Here is a 26117-nt window from a genome sequence, read left to right on the forward strand (position 1 = left end):
CTCTCTCTGTCTCTCTCTCTCACTGTCCACTCTGCCTGTTAAAAAAAAATATGTATGCACCTATACAGAACATCAAATTACATGAGGCAAAAACTTAGAGTTGCAGTGAACAGTACCAACACACTACTGATAATCAGCATAAATAGCACAGTATAAATACAGAACTAGTGGTCATGAATATTTACCAATATATAATCATACAGAGATGCCACTTAATAATAGATGCAAAACATAAATAAATTAGATCACTCCAAGTATTGGAAAAATCACAAGAATAATATAGCTACATAAAATGTCAGTTAATTCATATATGTCAACACTTCCTGCTAAATTTAAATGTATCCAAAACCTACATGCCAATTTTTTCCATTATGTATCAAAATTACTATGCATTATCATGAACAAGAATGACATTGTCCACATCTTCAAAGAGTAAGCTTGAAAGAAGCCAAGTCTCCTAAGCAGTGGGACGCACAAGTGAACTGGCCAAAGCCCAGCCTCAGACAGCAGCAAGTGTGCAAACAAGGAAAAAAGTCTTTCCAGCACAGTATCAATAGTTCACACCAAATGTTTTAAAATCGAAAAAAAAGAAAAGCCAAGCAACATTTCCCTTCAGTAGAAGTGGTAAAGTGCAAAGCGCACCACAAGAACAAAACCAAAAACAGGAATTGGTCCCCCCTGGAAGCCGGGGTGAGTGAGATCAGGAAGACATTGGAACTGACCGAGGCTCCTCCATACACCTGGGCGGTCAGTCCATGGGTGCCTCGATTCCTATCTAATAGAAAACACAGATGTCAAGAATTATCTTTCCTTTTCCAGACATTATCATCCTATCTACTCATGATTAATCCAAGAAAATGAGACACTTATTCACAAGCATGGAGCATTCCTACATTGCTGGGCTAAGAGGAATCACAGGGCAGCCAGATTCTACAAAAGATGAAAGGAGACCAGCTCAGGGAAGACGCCTTCTTCATCCCATCTGAATCGCTTGTGAAAATGTAATCCCCATTTTCAGAATGAAAAGCGGGTCCTGTACGGTCATTATGTCTCTCCCTCAAGAATGGCTGAGGACACCCATGCCTGTGTTCTCTCCAGGGCTTGGGGTCTCCTGCATGCTCCTCCTGAGGCCGTGTGCGGTGCTGCACAGCCTCAGGGCTCAGCCAGCGAGAACTCACTGCCTCTCCACTTTGGAGCTAAAATAAAACTGCTTTCTTTCCAGATTACCCAGTCTGCGGCACTGTGTTATCAGGCACAGGAAACGGACTCAGTCCGTAGGAAGAGCCGTGCTACAAGGACCCCAGCCAGAAAACTGCGGGGACTCAGGGAACCGCTAGGGAGATGGTGGGGGCGCAGAGACCACAGCTTCTCCGGGCAGGAACCCCGCACGTGCAGTCCCGGTTCTCTTATTGCTCTCAGACTCACCGCACAACGGGGGAGACGCGGGCTGCAGGGCCCGGACTACGCTGGAGTCGCTGCTTGCGGGGACGGGACGGGTCGGGATGCCCGGGGTCCTGGGTGCTGCCCAGCCCCTACACTGGACTGGGGAGGGTCCAGGGAGGAGCCGTCCCAGCAGGGCGCTCGGGTCTGCAAGTCTAGAGCTGACCACGGGGAGGCCTGGGGCTGACTGCTGTCCTGTTCTGCGGATTCCGCCAGGGACACACGTGTCCCCACTGACGCCCAGCCCACACTCACCATCCCCCAGCTCCCAACGTGTCCCGACACCCTCCTTGCCGGGTCCTGAAGCGAAGACAGACCGCGGAGAGCAGATCTGAGCCGCTCACCGCCTGTCTCCGCCGGTCAGCAGAACACTTCTGCAATCCCGCGAGATTTCCTGGTGTTGCTAGGAGGGTGCCTGCTGAGGGCACAGTTGGCACAGCCGCTGAGTCAGCATGACGTAACAGGAGACGCAACCAATCAGAATCCTCTGTGTCGGTGGGGCCCGTGGGGATGGAGGTTTGAGTTCAGGTCTGAAGCCCAGCGCCTCCCTGAAGCTGCAGGCAGGCGCCCTCCTGTGGGCCCACCTCCTGGAGGCCCTCCTGCCTCACCTGTCCAGTGCCTGTGAGCGAGCTGCGGTTTCAAGCTCCAGTGGGCCCGCTGCAGGTGAGTACAATCCACGGCTCTGCCTCTGGACTCCATCTGCTGATTATTTTCTTCATGTCCTCAACTCACTTTTCTGTTACACCGTTTGTATTCTTTTAAATACTCCTTTAATTGATGTATGTTTACAGGTACTGCATAGACTAGTCCTCTACTAGCTCGTTTTTTCTGCTATTTGCTTCCTAGTCTGCCTTCATAACATTTTCTGGATTTTGGTGTGGTTTTTAGTGATACATAGTAACTCTGAATTTTATTTATCCAGTAATTTGAATCTTGGACCCAGTAATTTTGTAAATGTTGTATCTGGGTCTGGATTATGTTGAGCTATCTGTGCGTACATAGTGTGACTTATGTATATTGTGGTTTAAAAGTAGATCCTTGAGGCCGGCGCCGAGGCTCAGCGCGGTGCGCTGGCCGCGGCGGCCATTGGAGGGTGAACCAGCGGCAAAGGAGGACCTTTCTTCTCTCTGTCTCTCTCTCTCACTGTCCACTCTGCCTGTCAAAAAAAAAAAAAAAAAGTAGATCCTTGAACCTTGTGCTTCCAGTGTGTTTCCATGACCACACCTCCAGTGCTATGTTGGATACAGACAGTGAGAAGAGGCAATGTTGGCTGAGCCCACTCCCAGGGAAAAGCTTTCATTGGTTCTGTATAGCTTGTGCTCTTTGTTGTAGGTTCATTTTAGACTATCTTGATCAGATAAGGATATTACTTTATTTTACTCTTCTGTTAGTTGTTTTTTACAGCTAGATGCTGGAATTTATTAAATACTTTTAAACATTTAATCTAAGTAATCGCATGGATTTTCTTCACCGACATGAACGATTTAAATGGTTTCTTTGGGAAAGGTTGCCATCTTTACATTTTATTTAATCTCACTTGTTATTAATACATTATGTTTCCATATAGTTTGATTCCTATAATAATATTTTTCTTACATTTTAATTTTGGTTATGAAAAAGGTGATCTTTAATTTCATGTCCTGGTTCAGATGCAAAATTGACATAATCTTTTTTCACAAAAGAAATTTTATTTTTTTTTAAACTTTTATTTAATGAATATAAATTTCCAAAGTACAGCTTATGGATTACAATGGCTTCCCCCCCATACCATCCCTCCCACCCGCAACCCTCCCCTTTCCCACTCCCTCTCCCCTTCCATTCACATCAAGATTCATTTTCGATTCTCTTAATATACAGAAGATCAGTTTAGTATACATTAAGTAAAGATTTCAACAGGTTGCTCCCACACAGAAACAAAGTGAAAAATAATAGATGATTTTTTAAATGATGATGAAATCAGATCAGACCTACTGTCATGTTTAATCCCAGTGAGAGTCAAGTTGGGAATTGATAATTTCTTTCTTTCTTTTTTTTTTTTTACAGAAGATCAGTTTAGTATACATTAAGTAAAGATTTCAACAGTTTGCACCCCCATAGAAACACAAAGTGAAATATACTGTTTGAGTACTCGTTATAGCATTAAATCTCAATGTACAGCACACTAAGGACAAAGATCCTACATGAGGAGTAAGTGCACAGTGACTCCTGTTGTTGACTTAACAAATTGACACTCTTGTTTATGGCATCAGTAATCACCCTAGGCTCTTGTCATGAGCTGCCAAGGCTATGGAAGCCCCCTGAGTTCACTGACTCTGATCATATTTAGACAAGACCATGGTCAAAGTGGAAGTTCTCTCCTCCCTTCAGAAAAAGGTACTTCCTTCACAAAAGAAATTTTAAAAATATTCTCCCATTTATTTCCCCAGTTTATTTGCACTGTTAATGATTATGGGAAATTTGGTTTTTTCTCTCTTAAATGTTTAGAATGCACCATAAATCTGCCCCTGAAACTTTGCATATGGAACTCCCTGTTTATTGATTGGTTGGTTGGATTTTTCAAGAATTGATTGACCTTTTTTAGTTTACATAGTAGTTTTCCTATTTTAATGTTATATTTGTGTTTCAATAAATGGTTTTCTAATATAGTGGATTTTGTCTCTATAGTGAAATGTTTATTCCTATTTCATAAGATCCTCTTGGCATTTTGTTACAGTCTATAATAAACTCTTAAAAATGAATGTTTTGATTCAAAATGGTCCTTTATCAGTTTTCCCTTTCATTTCCTTAATCACTCTCCTTGATGGTTTATTAAGGTTGCTACTATTTTTAGACTCCTTTATGATTGTTTCTGTAGTGTGTTGTTATAGGCATGTCATTGGAATCTGCTGCTACCCATTTTCTTTCCTTTATTTGGAGCCTTCTAGGTTTTATTTCCTTTTTACTTCTTGAGAAGAAATCTGAGATAGTTGTCAATCTTCTATTCTAATGTGTTCACTAAGGGCTCTAAATTCCTCTAAGTACCGATGCTTCTGGTATCTCCTGTTTTCCCTCCTGTCTTTTCCAAATCTTATACCTGCAGATCCTCTCTGGCTCCCAGAATCTCCACCTTCACATCCCTGCAGTCACCCCAGTCTTCCTGCTCCATTCCTGTGCCTGAAACCACGGTGGCATCTCAGTTACCAACATCGCATACAACTGCGATCCATGGGTGCCCTTGAGTGCTCTCAGTTTTAAATCCTCTCTCTGTAGCCCACGCCAGCTCTCAGTCTGTCTTCCTTGTGCGCACAGTATGTGCCAGCTGCCTGAGTCTCCATCCCTTGTGCCTGGAACACTGTTCCTTGAGTGTCTTTCCCAGAGAACCTCTCTGTCTGTCCTGCCTAAAGGCCCTGTCTGTGTTCCCAAAGGCCCTGTCCACCCATCTGTCAGTCATACACAGAGGCTGTCTTTGTGTATTTGTCTTGTCCACATTTACTGTCTCTCATTTCCAGAGGTCCTGTATGCCTTTCTGTCTTGCTCAGAGGTCATGTCTTTCTGCCTTGCCCAGAGGCCCGGTCTGTCTCTCCTGTCCAGAGCACCATCTGTCTTGCACAGAGTCCCTGTCTGTGTGTATCTCGGTCTTGCCCAGAGACCCCCTCTGTCTAGCTAGCTCAGATAGGCCATGTCTAGTCATTGTCTTGTCAAGTGGCCCTGTCCACCCATCTGCAAGGAGGCCCTGTACCTCTGTCCACCTTTCCATAGCCCTGTCCATCTGTCTGCTTCCCAGAATCCCTGTCTGTCTCTCTTGCCCAGAGGCCCTGTTTGTCCATTTGTCTGTCTTGTCTGGAGTTCCTGTCTGTCATTTCCATAGGCCCTTTATGTCTGTCTGTCCATCTCTCCCTGAGGCCTTGTGTCCTGTCTATCTTTCCCACATGTGCTGCCTGTCTTGCTCAGAAGCCCTGTGTGTGTTTCACTCTGCCTTACCCAGAGGCCCTGTCTGTGTATCTGTCATGCCTAGAGGCCCTGTCTGCCTGTCTCTCCTGTCAGAGCTCTGCCTGTCTGGCACAGAGTCCCTGTGTGTCTGTGTCTCAAAGGCCCTGTCTTCTGTCTTAGACAGCAGCCCTGTCTGTGTCCCTGTGTTGTCCAGCTGCCCTTGGTGTCTGTCTTGCCCTGATGCACTGTTTGTCTTGCACAGAGAACCTTTATCAGTGTGTCCATCTTGTATGGATGCCCTGTTTGTACTTCTCAAAGGTCTAGCCTGTCTCTCTTGCCCCAAGACTCCACCTGTCTCTCTTTCTCAGAACATGAATCTGTCCTGAGCAGAGACCCAGAGACCTTGTCTGTCTGTCTGTCTTGTCCAGAGGATCCATCTGTGTGTCTGTCTCAGGCCCCATTTGTCTTGTTCAGAATCCATGTGTGTCTTGCCCAGAGTACATGTCTTTCTGTCCATCTTTTCTAAAGGTCCTGTCTGTCTTCCCAGAGGCCCTGTCTGTCTGTCTTGTCCAGAGGCCCTGTCTACCTGTCTGTCAATCAAGCACAGACACTCTGTTGGTCCACCTTTCTCATGGACCTATCTTCCTGTCTTTCCCAGAGTCTGTCTATTCCATAGGCCCTGTCTTTCTGCCTTGCTCAGAGGCCCTCTTCCCCTGAGTCCTCTGTCTGCCTTTTCCCCAGAGGCTCAGTCTGTGTGTCTGTCTCACCCAGAGGCCCCGACTCTCAGTTTCTCTCCCTCTGAGGCCCTGTCTATCTTGCCCAGAGACTCAGTATGTCTGTGTGTCTCTCTTGCCTAGAGACCTTGTCTGTGTTTGTCTTGCCAGAAGCTGAGTGTGTCTTACTTAGAGTACCTGTCTGTCTTTCAGTCCATCTTTCTTTTTTTAAAAAAAAATTATTTTCCTTGAAAGTCAGAGTACACAGAGAAAGGAGAGGCAGAGAGAGAGGTCTTCCATCTGATGGTTCACTCCCCAGTTGGCCACAACAGCCGGAACTGTGGCGATCCGAAGCCAGGAGCCAGGAGCTTCTTCCAGGTCTCCCACGTGGGTGCAGAGGCCCAAGGACTTAAGACATCTTCTACTGCTGTCCCAGACCATAGCAGAGAGCTGGATCGGAAGTGGAGCAGCCGGTCTTGAACCGGCGCCCATATGGGATGCTGGCGCTTCAGGCCAGGGCTTTAACCGGCTGCACCACAATGCCGGCCCCTCTGTCCATCTTTCTTAAAGGCTCTGTCTGACTTCCCAGAGGCTCTGGCTGCCTCCCTGTCAGTCTAGCCCGGAGGCCCTGTCTGTCTGTGTATCTGTAATGCCCAGTTGCCCTGTCTGTCTGTCTTGCCTAGAGGTCCTAAGTGTCTTTCAGTGACCCTGCCTCTCCACCTGTCCACGTTGACCAGAGGACCACTTGCCTGTTTTAATCTGATTTCCTACTTGTCTGTGTTTCCCAGAGATCCAGTCTGTTTATCTGTCCTGCCCAGAGTACCTATCTGTCTTTCTGTCTGTCTTGTGCACAGTACCTTTCTGTAGGTCTGTCTTGCCTAGAGCCCTTGACTGTCTTTCTGTGGCTCTGTCTTCCCATCTTGCACAGAGGCTGTGTCTGTCTGTCTTGCCCACAGTTCCAATCTGTCTGTGTATGTCATTCCCAGAGACCTGCCTGTCTGTCTCTCCTTTCCAGAGGTTCTGTCTGTCTTGTGAAGAGTCCCTGTCTGTCGCTCTGTCTTGCCCAGAGACTCTGTCTGTCCAACCTATCCATAGTCCCTCCCTGCCTGTCTGTGCTTCCCAGAGTCCTGGTCTGTGTGTCTGTCATGCCCACAGGCTGTACCTATCTTGTTGTCTGCAAGTCCTGCCTAGAGTCTTTGTCTGTCTGATTATCCAAATTCTCGTTGGTCTTGCCCAGAGTCCCTGTCTGTCTGTGACTATCTTTCCCAGAGGCACTGTCTGTCTCTGTGTCTTAGCCAGAGGACATTTTTTCTATCACTCCATTGTGCCCAAGACCCTGTCTGTCTGTCTGTCTTGCCCAGAGGCCACATCTGCTTCTGTGTTCATCTCACACAAAGGCTTTTTCCTGTGTGTCTTACCCAGAGCTCTAGTACGTCTGTCTGGCTAGAAGCCCCTATTTCTGTGTGTCCTTCTGGCACAGGGCCCTTGATCTGCAGTGTGTCCATCTTGTAGAGAGGAACGACCTGTCTGCATGTCTTGCCCATAGCCACTATTGGTCAGTCTTTCTGTGGCCCTGTCTGTCCATCTGCCCTGTGGCTCTGTTTATCTTTCCAAGTGGCCCTCTCAGTGTATCTATCATCCCAGTTGCCCTGTCTGTCTCTCCCTAGAGGCTCTGTCTTGTGTAGAGTCCCTATCTGTCCGTCTGTCTTGCCCAGAGGCCCAGTCTGTCACTCTTGCCCAGAGGCCCAGTCTGTCTGTCTTTCCCAGAAGCCCTGTCTGTGTGTCTTAGTCAAGGGCCTGTCTGCTCTCTGTCTTGTCCAGAGATCCTGACTTTCTCTCTGTCTATCCCAGAAGCCCTGTCTGTCCACCTTTCCCAGAGGCTCTATCTATCTGTCATTCTCAGAAGACCTGTCTTGCTGTCTTTCCTGTCCAAAGGTTCTGTCTTGGGCAGAGTCCCTATATATCTGTCTGTATGTCCAGGGGCCCTGTCTGTTTATCTTAGGCAGAGTCCCTGTTGGTCTGTGTGTCCCTGGTGCTCAGATCTGTCCATCTTGCCCAGAGGCCTTGTCTATACATCTATCTTTCTCAGAGACCCAGTCTGTGTGTCTTGCCAGATGCGCTGTCTTGCTTAGAGACCCTGATGTTCTGCTTGTCTTATCCAGAGGCCTTGTCTGTCTCTCCACGTTGTGCAGAGACCCTGTCTTTCTGTATGTCTTGCAGAGCCCGTGAGCATCTGTCCGTCTTTCAGTGGCCCTGTCCGCCTGTCCATCTTATCCAGTGTTCTCTCTGTCTGTATGTCTCAGAGTCCCTGTCTACCTTGCCCAGAGGCCCTGTCTGTGTATTTGTCATGCCCAGGATCTTTTTGTCTGTTTTGTCCAAAGGCCTTGTCTGTCTCGTCCACAGGCCCTGTCGCTGTGTGTGCCCCTCTTGCCCAGAGGACCTGACTGTCTTGCGAGAGTCTGTCTGCCTGTCTGTTTTACCCAGAGTCCCTGTCTGTCTGTCCCTCTTTCCCAGAGGACCTGAATGTCTGTCTTGGCAAAGACCCTTTCTGTCCCCCTGACTTGCCCCGAGACCCTGTTGCTGTCTTGTCCAAAGGCATTGTCTGTATATATGTCATGCCCAGAGACCCTGTCTGTCTTGCTCAGCTACTCTGTCTTCCTGTGTGTCCATCCTGCCTACAGGCCTTCTTCTATCTGACCTGACCTGAGCCCCTGGCTGTGTGTGTTGCCCAGAGCCCCTGTATCTGTGCTCATCTTACACAGAGGCCTTTTCTATATATGTATCTGTCTTGTGTCGAGGCCTTATTTGTCTTTCTTGACCAGAGGCCCTGTCTGTCTGTCTGTCTCTCTCTGTCTTGCCCTGAGACCCTGTTTTTCCATCTTGCCCAGAGGCCATGAGTTTCTGCCTTTCAGTGGTCCTGTCTGCCTGTCCATTTGGCCTAGAGGATGACTGGTCTGCCTGTCTTGATCCAAAGCCATCTCTGTCTCTTCCCCAGAGGCCCTGGCTGGCTGGCTGTCCTGTCCACAGGCCCTGTCTGTGTGTTTGCCTTACCCAGAGGCTCTGTCTGCCTGTGTTTCCATCTTGCCCAGAGATCTTGTTTTGTTTGTCTGTCTCTCCTGCCCATAGTCCCTGTCTGTGTTCTTGCACACAGCCCCTGTATCTGTGTGTTAGTCTTGGGCAGAAGCCTTGTTTTGTATGTGTGCATGTCTTGTACAGTGGTCCTTCCTGTCTGTCTTGCCCAGAGGATCTGCATCTCTTCCCAGGACCCTGTTCACCTGTGTAACTGTCAAACACAGAGACTCTGTCTTTCCTGTCCAGAGGTTCTGCCTGTCTCTCTTGTGCAGAGTACCTGTCTGTCTTTGAGCCCCTCCAACAGACCCTGTCTATCTGTCTCTCCATCTAGGCCAGAGACCTTGTCTTTCTCTTTGTCTTGCTCAGAGGCCCTGAGTGTCTTTCAATGGCCCCAACTGTCCACTTGCCCAGAGGGTCACTGGTCTGTATGTCAGTCTTAATTATATGCCATGTCTGTCTGTATTGCCCAGAGACTTTGTCTGTGTATCTGTCATGCCCGGAGGCCCTGTCTGGGTTGTCAGGAGGCCCTGTCTATCTTGCACAGAGGCCCTGTCTCTGTGCCTTTGCTTTCCCAGAATTTCTGTCTCTCTGTGTCTCTTTTTCGCCCAGTTGTCCTTTCTTGCCGAGAACTCCTGTCTCCGTGTCCATCTGGCTCAGAAGCCCTGTTTGTCTTGTGCAAAGGCCCTGTTCTGCCTTTTTGCCCAATGTCCTATCTCAGTCTTACCCAGAGACCCTGTCTGTCTGTTGTCTGAGGCCCTGTCTGTGTCTTTGTCTTACCTGGAGGTCCTGCCTGTCTGTCTGTCTTGTCAAGGTGCCTTATATGTCTCTCTGTCTTTTCCAGAGCTCTAAGAGCTCTAGGCAGGAATGATGTCACACAGCAAGCCAAGGCTTTGCCTAAGAAATCATGATAGGACCTGTCCCTTCCTCCCACTGTCCCCACTTTCCTGCCCCTCACATGATGGCTCCCCTTGCTGTCCCTCCTCCACTATGCATCCTGCACAGAGGCCTCTCCCTTTTTCCATGTATTCAGTCAGCCTGCCCCTCCTATCTCAATTCTGGCCACATCTTCCAGGAAACGTTTTAGAATCATTTCTTGCTTTTTGGAGAAGCCACTAATCTGAATCTGCAGCTCTGCCGTGCAAGAACCCCTGGCCTGCTCTACTGTCCTTTTGTCTTCTCTCCTCTACCAAGGAGGGAGCAGTCTGGTCACCATGATAGCCACCTGTCTAGAGCTACTGGGCAAAAAGAGACCCACAGATGGCACTGAATTCGCTGGATGGCGAAGGAGCAATGATGAGGTGGGGATTTGAGAAGGAGTAGGAATGGGAACTGATGGGCCCCAGGCTATCTTCTCATCCCTGATCCCTGCTAGCCTCACTGGCTCTCTTCTGACTCTTCCTTCCAATAGCAAGACATAAGTCATTCTCTCTCTCTCTCTCAATGTGTGTGTGTGTGTGTGTGTGTGTGTGTGTCTTTCTCCTTGTTAGAAAGATCCCAAGGCAGCTTGGCCTCCATGGATAGGTGCTCATCTGTCGCCTGCAGCACTGTGGTCAGGAGCAGGCTGCTGAAGAGCAGGTGTAGCCTTGGAGCAGGAGGATGAGTTTCCAGAAATGAGAAAGGCTACAAGGTTGGGCAGGTAACAGATGTCAACTCCATACCTGCTCCACACTCAGGGCAAGCCCCCTGCTTCTCCAATGAATGCAGAAAGCCCTGCCCAGCACCTGGCCAGAGGCACAGGTGTGTGGAAGAGGAGGAGGGGATGTGGTGGGTGGGAGAGGACAGGCAGGGGGAGTGTGTCTCGAGAGTTTGGGGCCAAGGATGTCTTCCCATGAACCCCTGCCTGGAATCCATGAAGATGCTCCATTCGTTCAAGGTCATGTAACTCATAAGAACAAGCTGAGCTCTGCTGAGCATGTGAGGGCAGGCAGCTGACACTCGGGAAGAGGCACAGCTGTCACCTCCCTGGTGTGGATCAGGAAGATGAGGCACAGATACTGAAATGACTGACCAAGGTCATGGGGTTAAGGGTGCCAAGCCTGGACTTGAACCCAGGACAGTCTGAATTCCTGGTCCTGAGCTCTATAGATAGCAGAGCCAAGGGTTGAATCTGGTAGCTCCACGGCCTTCATGGCTCTGAGGAGTCAAGGCTGGGGCAGGGCATTTCCCCAAATTCTGGGGTCACATTGGAGCAGCCTTCTTGTAATTCTTGTTTCTACTGTCCCAGAGGTTTCTCTGCCTCGATAACACTAATGGAAACAATTTAACAATGCAGAAAAACTTAGATCATTAAAAGAACCAAAAAGGTCACTTACATGAAATTTAATTTATTTTCATACCAGCAGCTGTCAGTTCAAAGAACAACAAAGTAGCCGTGTATGCTTAATTTCATCAGTCTGCTGCCTATGACCACACGAGTGTGACTTTTGGATTAAGCCCCCCTCTCCTCCAGTGGGCCCTCCATCAGTGTGTGGAGGAGGGCTTGGCAGCCAGCCTGAGGGGTAGAGGGGCCTGAGCAAAAGGCACCGCAACTGGGCGGAGTTTATCACACAAGAGGAGATACCAGCAGGCTGGGCTGCAGACCCCAGGGACCTTGCATCTTCACACTGGTTCAGCCACCACATCCTCCCTGTAGACTGTTCAGCCCTGGTGAACAGTTGCGGAAACAGTCTCAGAGGGTCTCCCTCACCATAGTTGGATAAACAGACTCAAGCCCTGGTTTATTACACTCCCAAAGCCATGTTTTTATATCACCACGTGGCCTCTGAGTCCCTGTGCATGGCATCTCATAAAATCAGAGAGACTGGGGCCCACAGAGGCAGGGGACCTCAGGTGGCAGGGCTATGGCCATTCTCTGGTTGAGCTGCATGCATGGCTCACTGCTCCTTGGGCAGAGTCACTCCTGCTGGCCCCTGCACAAGAAGAGAAAGTGACCATGCCCTAGAGCAGATTCTCCCAGTGCTTCTGCTCCCAGGCAGTGGGCTGATCACCAAGGAAGAGTTGTGTGGGGCAGGTGGTGCTGTCACCCTGCCTCCTGCACAGAGGATTCAGAGGGCTTGTACAGCACCACCAAGGGCTCCCCCCGATTAGTCATACAGGGCATGCTGACTCCCAAGAGCACTGTGGACTGGTGGTACTGTCACCCTCCCCTCTGCACAGACTGAGAGCTTGTGCAGTGCCTGCAGAGACTCCCCCAGGGTCAGTCACACAGCACATGTGTGGTCTACTCCCCAACATTTTCTTTCTGCCAAGATGAGCATGGTGCCCATCCAAACCAAGAAATCTGCCCAGGAGAACCTTGAGCTATAGGGCTGAACCCCATAATCTTAAGGCCATCCAGGCTTCCCTCCCTTCTACAGACACAGAATTGATGGCCTGGGAAGAGGAGAGCCCTCAGCCATGCAGGGTCAGCTTCTGTGCCCATGAGGGCCCAGATCTCCCAACTCTGATGATTGGCCTCAGGTTTTGCAAGCCCTACAAATCCTACTGGTCCCCTTCCCAGTGGCAGGTCCTGCATCACATGGGCTATGCTTGCCCCACTTCTTTGTGACTTGAAGAACAGACTCTGTGTGGGAAGGAATCCTTCCAACAGCAGAGTCAGGGGTGTGTAACCTGGTTAAGCACCCCTCCCCTAGGAAAGGATCCCAGGGCCAAAAACAACACCAAAGATTCCCCAGTAAAGGTTCCTGGGCAAATGACCACTAATTTACTGTAAAATTAAATAAGGTTGAGCAACTCAGAATCATTAAAATATAAATAAAAAGTCATGTTTTTTTGATTTGTCACATTAAAAAGAAGGGAGAGAGCATGCTGTTGACGGATGATCTCACTGAACAACAGTTGGTCTCTGAATCACACTCCCAGCAGTCGGATGTTGCTGGGCTGCTGGCTCCCATGCTGGGCCCAGGCACTCAGGACAGAGAAGGCCTGTGGGGTAGAGAGAGAGAGGCAGCCTGGCCACAGCTTCACCATCCTCCATCTGCCCCATGGCACACCCTGCCACCCACCTCTGAAGAGGGGCAGGGCCCATGCACTCCTCCTCTGGCCTGCCCCTGTGCTGGAGGAGGGGGACAGGGCCCTCTGCCATGGAGGTGCCAGCCTGGCTGTTGGGCCAGAAAATGGGCAAGAGCAGAAAGTCGGGGCCCTGGAACAGGCTATGAGGTTGTGGGGTTAGGAGAGGCCCGTGGTGGGCATGGTCCCTCCCCTCACTCCAGGAGCAAGTTGCCCTTTCTGACTTTGAGATGGTTCTTTGAACGCCCAGTTCTCCCTGGCTTCTGGATGATTTGGTTGTTGCTTGGGGGATTTGAATGCAGACCCCTCAGCTGCCTGCATCACCTGTGGAAACCATGTGGTCCACGGCCACCCCTGCAGAGTTCCTGGTTGCTGATGCCTGCTCCACAGCAGTGCCCCTGGCTGCAATGTAAGGAAGTCTGAGACAAAGGGCTATGACTTGAATGTAGTCACTTTTAGGGGCAGCTTGGGCCACTTGGGATTCCCAGCCCACAGTCCTCAATCTCGTCTTGAGGGTGTCACAAGTTCAATGTGGACCCAGGACCAACAAGCTGGGTGGTCCCATTTCTATAGGACTAAAGCCTCACTGTACACTCTGATGCCTACACAACCACCCAGGTGTTTGTGAAACTCAGAAAGAAGTAACAGGAAGTTAAGACACTGGGGCAAAAAATATCCTACATGAAGGATCTCTGTGAGTGAGACCCCAGTGGGAAGAATGGGCTATAAAAGGAGGTAGTTTTCTCTGAAGGGAGGAGAGAACTTCCACCTTGCTTACATCCCTGTATAAATAATGACGGAGTTTGTGGACTCAAAAGGCTTCCATAGCCTAGGCAGCTCATGGCAAGAGCCTGATCACTGATCACTGATGTCATACATAGAGTGTCAATTGTTAAATGAACCACAGAAGTCACTGTGTGCACTTACTCCTGAGGTTGGACCTCTGTCCTTAATGAGTTGTACCATGAGAATTAACTGCAAAACTTGTTCTCAAACAGTACTTCATATGCGGGGCCGGGGGGGGGGGGGGTGCAAACTGTTGAAATCTTTACTTAGTATAGAGTTGATCTTATGGATATAAAGTTAATTAAAAATGAATCTTAATGAAGAATGGGATGGGAGAGGGAGTAGGAGGTGCGACAGGAGTGGATATGGGAGGGTGGGTATGGGAGGAAAATCACTATATTTCTAAAGTTGTACCTATGAAATTTGCATTCATTAAAAAAAAGCTTTAAAAAAGGAAAGAAAAGAACAGGCAGTGCTGCTTGTGCAACACAGCCAGAACCCTCTAGAAAACCATGCATGGGCCTCAGGAGCCCATCCAGCCCAGAGAAATGAACGGGACTGGAAAGTGCAACCTGGGCTTCAACTCATTGAACACTCATCCTCAAAGCACTGGGGAAATGATTCTCATTTAATCAGCATTTTGAAGGACAAAGCCTGTGTGGGGATGGGTGTAGCCATGGGAGTGAGCACACCCCTCCCTTCTCACCCCAAGACAGGGTCAGTGCTGTCTCCATGCCTGGATCTGGTGCAGACCTGTCTCTTAAGGCAGAGTGATGGCACTGTCCCTGGCCTATCTTGATTGAGTTTCCAGTTCTGAAGCAGCCCGGGGTGGGGGTACACGGAATGTCTGGGTCTGCAGGTTCCATCCTGAAGCCCAGCCTGGGCCTTCAGAAGCATGTGGTGAATGTCCTCCATGGCCATGCTCCCATCCTATTAGCAGGTGATGTCATAAATCACTATTATCATTTTATAATAAATTGTGATGTCATAAAAGCATTATGACATGTCATTATTGTGATAACATAAACATGAAACTGTGATTTTACAAACAAACCATTGTATTCTCATTATGAATTTTTGTCATAAAAACCAGTGTAACATCAGAAACCTATCATTGTGTGTCATAATTGCAATATCACAATATGTCCTAAAATACAATTGCTGTGTCATAATCCATTGTGATGTCTGCCAAAACCATTGTGATGTCATTATCAATTGGCGATATATATATATAATGTTTCTTTTGGAGACTGTCTTATTTTACAAAGTATAATAGTTTCCAGTTGCATCCATTTTGTTGTGAAAGACAGGATTTCATTCTTTTTTATTGCTGAGCAATATTCCATAATGTATACTAGCACATTTTCTTTCTCCAGTCATCAACCCTTTATCTGTTGCATAGTTTGCAAATATTTTTTCCCATTCTGGCGGTTGTCTCTTCACTCTCCTGACTGTTTCTTTTGCAGTACAGAAACTTCTCAATTTGATGCAATCCCAATAGTTGATTTTGGCTTTGACTGCCTGTGCCTCCCGGGTCTTTTCCAGAAATTATTTGCCTGTGCCAATATCTTGAAGGGTTTCTCCAATGTTCTCTAATAACTTGATGGTGTCAAGTCATAGATTTAGCTCTTTAATCCATGTTGTAAGGTGTAAGGTAGGGGTCTTGCTTCATGCTTCTGCACGTGGAAATCCAGTTTTCCCAGCACCATTTATTGAATAGACTGTCCTTGCTCCAGGAATTAGTTTTAGATCCTTGGTCAAATATAAGTTGGCTGTACATGTTTGGGTTGATTTCTGGTGTTTCAATTCTGTTCCATTGGTCTATCCATCTGTTTCTGTACCAGTACCATGCTGTTTTGATTACAACTGCCCTGTAGTATGTCCTGAAATCTGGTATTGTGATGCCTCCGGCTTTGTTTTTGTTGTACAAGATTGCTTTAGCTATTCGAGGTCTCTTGTGCCTCCATATAAATTTCAGCATCATTTTTTCTAGATCTGAGAAGAAGGTCTTTGGTATCTTGATTGGGATTGCATTGAATCTATAAATTGCTTTTGGGAGAATGGACATTTTGATGATGTTGATTCTTCCAATCCATGAGCATGGCAGATTTTTCCATTTTTTGGTATCCTCTTCTATTTCTTTCTTTAAGACTTTGTAATTCTCATCGTAGAGATCTTTAACGTCCTTGGTTAAGTTTATTCCAATGTATTTGATTGTTTTTGTAGCTATTGTGAATGGGATTGATCTTAGCAGTTCTTTCTCAGCCATGGCATTGCTTGTGTATACAAAGGCTGTTGATTTTTGTGCATTGATTTTATATCCTGCCACTTTGCCAAACTCCTCTATGAGTTCTAATAGTCTCTTAGTAGAGTTCTTTGGATCCCCTAAATAAAGAATCATATCATCTGCAAAGAGGGATAGTTTGACTTCTTCCTTCTCAGTTTGTATTCCTTTAATTTCTTTTTCTTGTCTGATGGCTCTGGCTAAAACTTCCAGAACTATGTTAAATAGCAGTGGTGAGAGTGGGCATCCCTGTCTGGTACCGTTTCCCCATTCAATAGGATGCTGGCCGTGGGTTTTTCATAAATTGCTTTGATTATATTGAGGAATGTTCCTTCTATACCCAATTTGCTTAGAGTTTTCATCAAGAAAGGGTGTTGAATTTTATCGAATGCTTTCTCTGCATCTATTGAGATAATCATATGGTTTTTCTTCTGCAGTCTGTTAATGTGGTGAATGACATTGATTGATTTGCGAATGTTGAACCATCCCTGCATACCAGGGATAAATCCCACTTGGTCTGGGTGGATGATTTTCCTGATGTGTTGTTGTATTCTATTGGTGAGAATTTTATTGAGGATTTTTGCGTCTATGTTCATCAGGGATATTGGTCTGTAATTTTCTTTCAGTGCTGCATCTTTCTCTGGCTTAGGGATTAAGGTGATGCTGGCTTCATAGAAAGAATTTGGGAGGATTCCATCTTTTTCGATTGTTCTGAATAGTTTGAGAAGAAATGGAATTAGTTCTTCTTTAAATGTCTGGTAGAATTCAGCAGTGAATCCATCTGGTCCTGGGCTTTTCTTTGTTGGGAGGGCCTTTATTACTGTTTCAATTTCTGTTTCAGTTATGGGTCTATGTAGGTTTTCTATGTCTTCATGGTTCAATTTAGGTAGATTGCATGTGCCCAGGAATCTATCCATTTCTGATAGATTTTCTTGTTTGCTGGCATACAAGTCCTTGTAGTAATTTCTGATGATTCATTTTATTTCTGTGGTGTCTGTTGTTACGTTTCCTTTTTCATCTCTGATTTTATTGATTTGGGTCTTTTCTCTTCTTTTTTTAGTTAGTTGGGCCAATGGGGTGTCAATTTTGTTTATTTTTTCAAAAAAACCAGCTCCTCGTTTGGCTGATTTTTTGTAATTTTTTTTTTGGATTCAATCCTGCTAATTTCTTCTCTGATTTTAATTATTTCTCTTCTCCTACTAGATTTGGGTCTGGTTTGCTGCAGTTTTTCTAGGTCCTTTAGATGCGCTGAAAGCTCATTTATTTGGTGTTTTTACAATTTCTTGGTATAGGCACCTATTGCTATAAACTTGCCTCTCAATACTGCTTTTGCTGTATCCCATAAGTTTTGATATGTTGTGTTGTTATCCTCATTTACTTCCAGAAAGTTTCTGATTTCTCTTTTGATTTCTTGAATGACCCAGTGTTCATTCAGGAGCATGTTGTTCAGTCTCCATGTGTTTGCATACTTTCTGGGGTTTCCTGAGTTGCTAATTTCCAGCTTCATCCCGCTGTGGTCTGAGAAGCTGCATGGTATGATTCTAATTCTTTTAAATTTGCTGAGACTTGCTTTATGGCCTAGTATGTGATCAATCCTAGAGAAGGTTCCATGCGCTGCTGAGAAGAATGTGAAGTCTGTAGATGTAGGGTTGAAAGTTCTGTAGATATCTGTTAGATCCATTTGGGCAATAGTGTCAATTAAATCTGCTGTTTCCTTGTTGATCTTCTGTCCGGATGATCTATTTCTGAGAGTGGAGTATTGAAGTCCCCCAGTACTATTGTATTGGAATCTAAATCTCCCTTTAAGTCCCTTAACATATCTTTTAAATAGACCGGTGCCCTGTAATTAGGTGCATATACATTGATAATTGTTATATCTTCCTGTTGAATTGAACCCTTAATCATTATATAGTGCCCCTGTTTGTCTCTCTTAACAGTTTTTGTATTAGAGTTTATTTTGTCTGATATTAATATGGCTACACCTGCTTTTTTTTTTGTTTTTTTTGGCATGGAATATCTTTTTCCAACCTTTCACTTTCAGTCTGCATGCATCTTTGTTAAAGAGATGTGTTTCTTGTAGGCAACAAATAATTGAGTGTTGTTCCTTAAGCCAGTCAGCCAGTCTGTGTCTTTTAACTGGACAGTTCAGGCCATTCACGTAATGTGACTATTGATACATAGTGACTTTGCCCTGCCATTTTCCCGGAGATATTTTCTAGTATATGCTTTGAGCTTCCCATGCTCTTTTACTGGTAGGTGTTCTTCCTTTCCCTTCTTTCATATTGATGGCTATGTTTCTGTGTTTCTGAGTGTAGCACATCTTTAAGTATCTTTTGCAGGGCCGGACGAGTGGCCACAAAGTCTTTCAATTTCTGTTTGCTATGAAAGGTCTTTATTTCACCTTCATTCATAAATGAGAGCTTAGCAGGATATAATATTTTGGGCTGGCAATTTTTCTCTCTTAGCACCTGTGCTATGTCTCGCCATTCCCTCCTAGCCTGTAGTGTTTCTGATGAGAAGTCAGCTGTGAGTCTAATTGGAAGATCATAAACATACTCAAAATTTTATTAATTTTGTTGGCCATTTTTATGTATATCGTTCATCAGAAAGACTTTTGGCTTTTATTCTCATTCTCCCTTTTTAGGTAATATACTTTTATCTTTGGTAGTTTTTGTGCATAAGTGTAACTGTAGATGCCAGTATCTTTCATTTAAGGGTTTTTTTTGTTATAAATGGCATATTTTCCTTACTTACAATTATTGATTTCTTCTTTTATTTCTCAAGTTTAATGCAAATTTAATACATGTTGGTTGATCCAATCCTGTTGTATATGCTTGTTATGCTATTGCTCCTACATTATTGCTGTCACTTCCAATAAGCAGATTATGGGTTATATCCTCATCTTTTATTTCTGTGACATGTATACATCATGATGTAGTGTATGCTCATCCTAGCACAGAAAACTTAGCTCATCCTGGTTTATTTTTCATTGCGGTTTTATCAATTTGATTAAAATTATTTTTTTTCCGTTTTCCTTATACTGTTTATTGAATTCTCTTACTTAAAATGGGCTAACTTTACAAACATTAATTAAACTGAAAGTAGATCTTTGAAAATTTAACAGTGGTAATGGGAGAGGGAGGAGGATGAAGGGTTGGAACCTGGATGAAAGGGAGGGTAGGGTGAGAAATATCACAGTGTTTCTAAATCACTACATATAAAATACATGAAAATTGTATAACATAAATAAAATTTTAGAAAAAGAATGAAAATAAAATTATCAGGATTGTGAAGAGAGGTATATGCACAAGGATATTCACTTGATATTTCCAATGGAAATAAACCAAAAGTTGAAAATGATAGAATAATTAAAGAATTAAGGCACCAAAAATATTCCTTGATTTACCTTCCTTGATTTCAAAATTTTTCTCATGGTAAAAATATTTACTGGATTATTGTTCACCAAATTCCTTCATGTCTATTGATCACTCTATTATGTATCCTATATTCTAATTACAATCATCAAAATGTAATTCATGTGTAAAATGCTCATTTTTAATTGTTGTTTTATTCATTGTGTGACCTCTTTATATCATCAATATCCTATTTGAGTGACTTCTTCTTATGACATCAACATGATGGAAATGTTTTGAATTCTCTCTGCAACTATTTTGTGCCCCAAATTCTCAGGCAATCTTAACCCAATCTTCCTCAGTTCCTAGAGGAGTTCTTTTAGCTTTTCTGGAATTCTGGAGGACTATAAAATTTTAATTTTAATTTTCAAGGATTTAGATACAAATATCATTCCATCAATGTTTATCTGGTAATTTTCAAAATTTTTGCTTTATTTCCATTCATTTTTCCTTTTTGCATTTTAAAGAATTCAATGGATTATTTTATACTATTTTTTATGAAATGATCTTAATGTTCTTATTGTAGTTTCACTCCTATAAAAACAGTTCTAGTCATTGTTATCACAATATATTTGTACCCTAATAGAGAAAAGTTTTTAACTTTGTATTTGAATATTTTTTTGACAGGCAGAGTGGACAGTGAGAGAGAGAGACAGAGAGAAAGGTCTTCCTTTTGCCATTGTGTCATCCCACAATGGCCACCATGGCTGGTGCACTGCGGCTGGCACACTGCGCTGATCTGAAGGCAGGAGCCAGGTGCTTCTCCTGGTCTCCCATGGGGTGCAGGGCCCAGGCACTTGGGCCATCCTCCACTGCACTCCCTGGCCACAGCAGAGAGCTGGCCTGGAAGAGGGACATCCAGAACAGAATCCGGCGCCCCGACCGGGACTAGAACCCGGTGTGCCGGCGCCGCAAGGTGGAGGATTAGCCTAGTGAGCCGTGGTGCCAGCCAAAAGATTGGGTTAAGAAATTTTTATCTTCAAAACATCCCATATCCATCTGAGACCAGCATTCTCTTTTCCTCTTTCAAGGATGTTTTTAAGTCTTTATTGATTTTATGGATTTTCTTGATACTGGTGTTCCTTTAAAATCACTATGGAAAGGAAATTATCTTTTCTGGATTTTAGTTTCTGAAAATTTCACATGGTTTTTCATGTAATGTTAAGGAATAATTGTTCACTAAAAATTGTCACATTTTCTTAGCATTGTATTTTTTTTTACAAAATTACTCTATCCACTTAGAGTTGCCACCATATCATTTTTGTCATAGCATTTACATTCTTTTTTTCTTTTGCCTTTGAATTTAATGCTATCACTCATATATAATTTCAGTTTCTTAGGTATACTGGTTCTTGCATTATGAATATGTGGCTTTTTCATTGTAGGTTTACAAGTCGCATGGAAATTTTCTAGGTTATCTTGGAATCTTTCCTGTACATAGTATCTCTGAATGGTCTAACATCAATGTACTGCTTCATGCTATCAGAATCACACAATTTTTTGCTATTTAGAAGTTTTTAGGGATCTCCAAATATATCACTACTGTTGACATTTTCAATAGCATTATGTTTTTTAACTTTTATTTAATAAATATAAATTTCCAAAGTACAGTTTACGGATTACAATGGCTCCCCCCCATAACGTCCCTCACTCCTGCAACCCTCCCATATCCCGCTTCCTCTCCCATTCCATTCACATCAAGATTCATTTTCAATTCTCTTTATATACAGAAGATCAATTTAGTATATATTAAGTAATGATTTCAACAGTTTGCACCCACACAGAAACACCAAGTGTAAAATACTGTTTGAGTACTAGTTATAGCATTAATTCACATTGTACAACACATTAAGGACAGAGATCCTAGATGAGGAGTAAGTGCACAGTGACTCTTGTTGTTTATTTAACATGTTGACACTCTTTTTTATGGTGTCAGTAATCACCATAGGCTCTTGTCATGAGTTGCCAAGGCTATGGAAGCCTTTTGTGTTCGCCGACTCCAATCTTATTTAGACAAGGTCATAGTAAAAGTGGAGGTTCTCTCCTCCCTTCAGAGAAAGGTACCTCCTTCTTTGATGGCCCATTCTTTCCACTGGGATCTCACTGCAGAGGTCTTTGATTTAGGTCTTTTTTTTCCAGAGTGTCTTGGCTTTCCATGCCTAAAATACTCTCATGGGCTCTTCAGCCAGATCTGAATGCCTTAAGGGCTGATTCTGAGGCCAGAGTGCTGTTAAGGACATCTGCCATATTTTACATGAGGAAATTTTTATGTCAGGGTTCTTCTTTTGGGTTACATTATCTTAACTCCTGTGATATGCAATCATTTTAAAAATATGATTTAAGACTATTTTCACTAAATCTCTTTGTTTAGTTGACACTTCGTAATTATTCATACCAAACTGCTAAGTTTTATCCTAATCACAATTTATCCAATGATATGAACATCACTTTTCATTTATTTTTATTTGATTTTATTACTGTCACAATTTTATAACATCAGTCAGTATCTAAGTTGTAGGCAAGTGTTAGCATTGTGGGTTACTATTTTTACTGAGAGTTTATTAACTCAAGGAAAGTGTCTAAGCTTTCCTGTCTACTTTAAAGTGCACATTTTTTCTGTACTACCTATGTTCAGTATATTCTTTCCCCCATTCAAGTTCTTTCCCTTCACTGCATCTGGATTGTGATGAGATTCAATTTAACATTGGAATTGAAATATTCCACAGTGTCCTTCTAGATACAGTTGTCTTAAAGTTTTCTACTGATTTATGGAGTGATGTTTTCTTGATTGAAAATCCTGAAGCTCTATATTTATTCTTAAATAAAATTGTGATTGTTTCTTTTTTAAAAGAATTATTTATTTGAAATGCAGAGAGAGAGAGATTGAAAGAGAGCAAGAGAGAGAGAGAGATATCTTCCCACCCTCTGGCTCACTTCTCAAATCAAGGTTGTGGCGACGACTGGATCAGGAACTAGGAGCTACTTAAAGATCTCCCACAAGGGTGTAAGTGTCCCAGCATATGGACCTTTTCCACTGCATTCCAAGGTGGATTATAAGGGAGCTGGATCAGAAGTGGAGCAGGCAAGATTTGTTCTATTAAGGGTTCTAACAAATTACTCATAATATTGAGAGTAATCACATTCTATATTATTAATGAGAACATGAATTGATTTTACCTCTGTCATGTCATAATTATGATTGCCTGTGTATGCTATTAGTATAACAGTTTTTCGCAATATTAACACTGTGAATGTGTGGCCATCAATGTTAGCTTAATCCTGTGTGATAATGAAATCATGAAAAGTTCTGTGATTTACAATGACATCTTTCATGACGAGTTGATCAGAGATTTCTAGATCTGGCGTAGTAATTCATGCTATGATCAGAGATTTCTAGATCTGGTGCAGTAATTCATGCTATGAAACTCATATGTTGATTATAGTCTAAAGATAATAGATAATTCATAATAAATTATTTATTTGTATCTTCTTATAGCTATTGTTGATATTTAGTCTTAATTTACAATATTCAAACCTATGTTATAATATTAGTTCCTTTTGCATTTCAAAATATTGCTATCACATGTATATTATCATTACTCTACTATCAATTTCTCCCAATTGGTAGACTAGCAATATCTACCAATGCTAGAATAGTGAACCTGTGACCATCTTGGATGGCCTTCTCATTGAGACCTCACCTAGCGGAGGGTATTTCTCTACATTCTTCTGAAAATGTTGATGTTCACATTTTCTTTATTATTTAAAAATCTGAGGAGGATGTAGGAAAAAAGGGAGAGAGAGAGAGACAGAGACAGAGAGAAACAGAGAGACAGAAAGAGAGAGAGATCTTCCATCTAATGGCTCACTATACATAGCTGCACCATCCAGGTTTGGACCTGACCAAGTCCAGGAGCAATGAAATCCATCAGGCTCCCATGTGGGCAGTGCCATGCAGTTAAGTATTTTTGTATCATCTGCTCCCTCCCAGGCACACTAGAAGTGATCTGGATCCAAAACAGTGGAGCTAGGACTCAAATGGGAACTCTGATATGGGATGCAGTGGGATGTCCCAATGCATCATTTTACCAACCTGTACACATTTTCGTAGACAAAAGTAATTCTTTTCCTTTTCAAGGTGATTCATTCTTTGCCTTCTATGTAGTTTTAAAGGACTGCAAATCATCTTTATATATTTTAAATTAGCGAGTATAATTCTTGATACACATTTCTTTAATATTTTCCTGATAATTGTACTGAATTTAACATTTTGACTTATTTGTTGTCATCTAATTATCATTTATCTCTATAATTTTTCAAAATTTATTTATGTGAAAATCAGAGTAACATAGAGAGAGAAGGAGAGGCAGAAAGAGAGAGAGAGGTCTTCCATCCTCTGGTTCACTCCAGAATTGGCTGCAATGGCCAGAGATGCTCCAATCTGAAGCCAGGAGCCAGAAACTTCTTCCGGGTCTCCCACCCAGGTCAGGGGCCCAAACACTTGGGCCATCTTCTACTGCTTGCCCAGGCCATAGCAGAGAGCTGGATCAGAAGTGGAGCAGCTGGGACTTGAACTGGTGCCCATATGGGATGCTGGCACTGCAAGCAGCATCTTTACCTGCTGTGCCACAGAGTCAGCCCTGAAAAGTTTATTTTTAATTCCCTCTTGAAAATCATAGTATGGAACACCCTGGGATATTATATCTTTAAAATGAGTAATGACATGTATTCATGATATTCTGAAAAGGAAAATTCATTGCAGTAATAGCTCCTGTGGGCTAAATCTAGCTCATTTCTGTTTTTGTAAAAAGTTTTATTGGAATACAACCCCATCTATTTACCTATAGCTTACACATATTTTAGATGACAGCAGAGACACTACAGTCCACAAAGTCAAAAATACTTACTACCTGGCTCTTTATAGAAAAGTTTGTCATACTAGTTTAAGATTAAAGATCTCTGGGGGCCGGTGGGGAGTCTCACTTGGTTAATCCTCCACCTACGGCGCCAGCATCCCATGTGGGCACCGGGTTCTAGTCCCAGTTGCTCCTCTTCCAGTCCAGTTCTCTACTGTTGCCCGGGAAGTCAATGGAGGATGTCCCAAGTGCTTGGGCCCCTGCACCCACATGGGAGACCAGGAGGAAGCACCTGTATCCTGGCTTTGGTTCAGCATATTTCCAGCTGTAGCGGCCATTTTGGGGGTAAACCAATGAAAGGAAGACCTTTCTCTCTGTCTCTCTCTCTCTCACTGTCTAACTCTATCTGTCAAAAAAAAAGGCTAAAGATTAAGATTAAAGATCAAAGATATTTGGATATGTTCTTGTAGGTTTTATCCAACATTCAGAAATGTTTACAGAATATGTAACATTGTAGGCAAGCCCTCAATAAATTAATTTAAAGGTCTATCATTTGAGCATTCATGCATTGGAAACAAAACCCAGAAATCCCATAACTAGTCTGTTGTTTTGTCAAAACAATCCCCATTATGTTTTATATATTATAAATATAATACATTAGAAAAGTTCTTATCAGAGGTGTGCATATGATTCCACAATATCCAGGGTTTTGTGTAGGATCTAATTCCAGTGAAGTTCTTACAAGATAGAAAGGATGCTATATTTCAAATTTGAATAGATCTTACTAAATTACCATCTAAAAGAATGTATTAATATCATTAATTAATAGTGTATGAGAATAACATTAACCTCACATTTCCAGCATATTTGATTGAGTCAAATCAATATGATCAGAAAAAATAATTTTTGTCACTGTATATTTTGTTAGGATCTATTTAGTTATGTGAAAGTTACAGAGGGAGAGGGAGAGACCCAGAGAGAGAGAAAGCTTCTACCTACTGATTTACTTCTCTAATGTCCTCAATGACCAGGGATGGGCCAGGCTGAAGACAAGAGCCAAAAGCTTCCTCAGGGTCTTGCACATGTGTGGCAGAATCCCAACACCTGGGAAAAGTCTTTCTTCTTTTTAGGCCATTATCAGGGAGTTGGATCAGAAGTGAGCAGCCAAGACACCTACTGGCACCCATATGGGATCCTGGCATCACAAGTGGTGGCTTTACCTGCAACACCACTAGGCCCTTCGTTAAATTTTTTAATGGTTTAAATTCTTTATCTTTTGCAGAACTTCATAGTACAAATTACAAATATCTGCAGATGTTTCTACTTATTTGTTCTAGCTTAATTTGCAACTTGTGTATAGTGAATTATAATTCTTAAAAATATGGGAGCCATGATGAAATAAACCTGTTGTAGGCTTTTTTTAAAATGAAATACATTGTTCATACCCAATAAACTTCATATTTTTCAAAAATTTTTCAGCTGTTAAGCTGTTTATGTTTTCATTGAGTCAAATTGTATGAAAATCTTTGCAACTCATTATTTGATTTGCTTGAACTTAGATCAAAATATTTGATATTTCAGTATGTTTTATATATTTGAACTTCTGTGGCCTCAGGCCTCCTTCTTTTGTAGTAAG

At 43.5% G+C, this 26117-nt stretch overlaps 1 protein-coding gene across 1 annotated transcript in view; it reads right to left on the minus strand.

The window, feature by feature from the left end:
- LOC127489508 (uncharacterized) overlaps positions 1-26117 on the minus strand; it is a 708234-nt gene that overhangs the window by 679903 nt on the left and 2214 nt on the right. Inside the window, exon 2 of the mRNA XM_070065671.1 lies at positions 1696-1927. Within this exon, the coding sequence (XP_069921772.1) occupies positions 1696-1927 (232 nt within the window). The remainder of the gene's footprint in view (positions 1-1695; positions 1928-26117) is intronic.

The sequence above is a fragment of the Oryctolagus cuniculus genome, chromosome 20 (assembly GCF_964237555.1).
Source record: "Oryctolagus cuniculus chromosome 20, mOryCun1.1, whole genome shotgun sequence".
NCBI lineage: Eukaryota > Metazoa > Chordata > Mammalia > Lagomorpha > Leporidae > Oryctolagus > Oryctolagus cuniculus.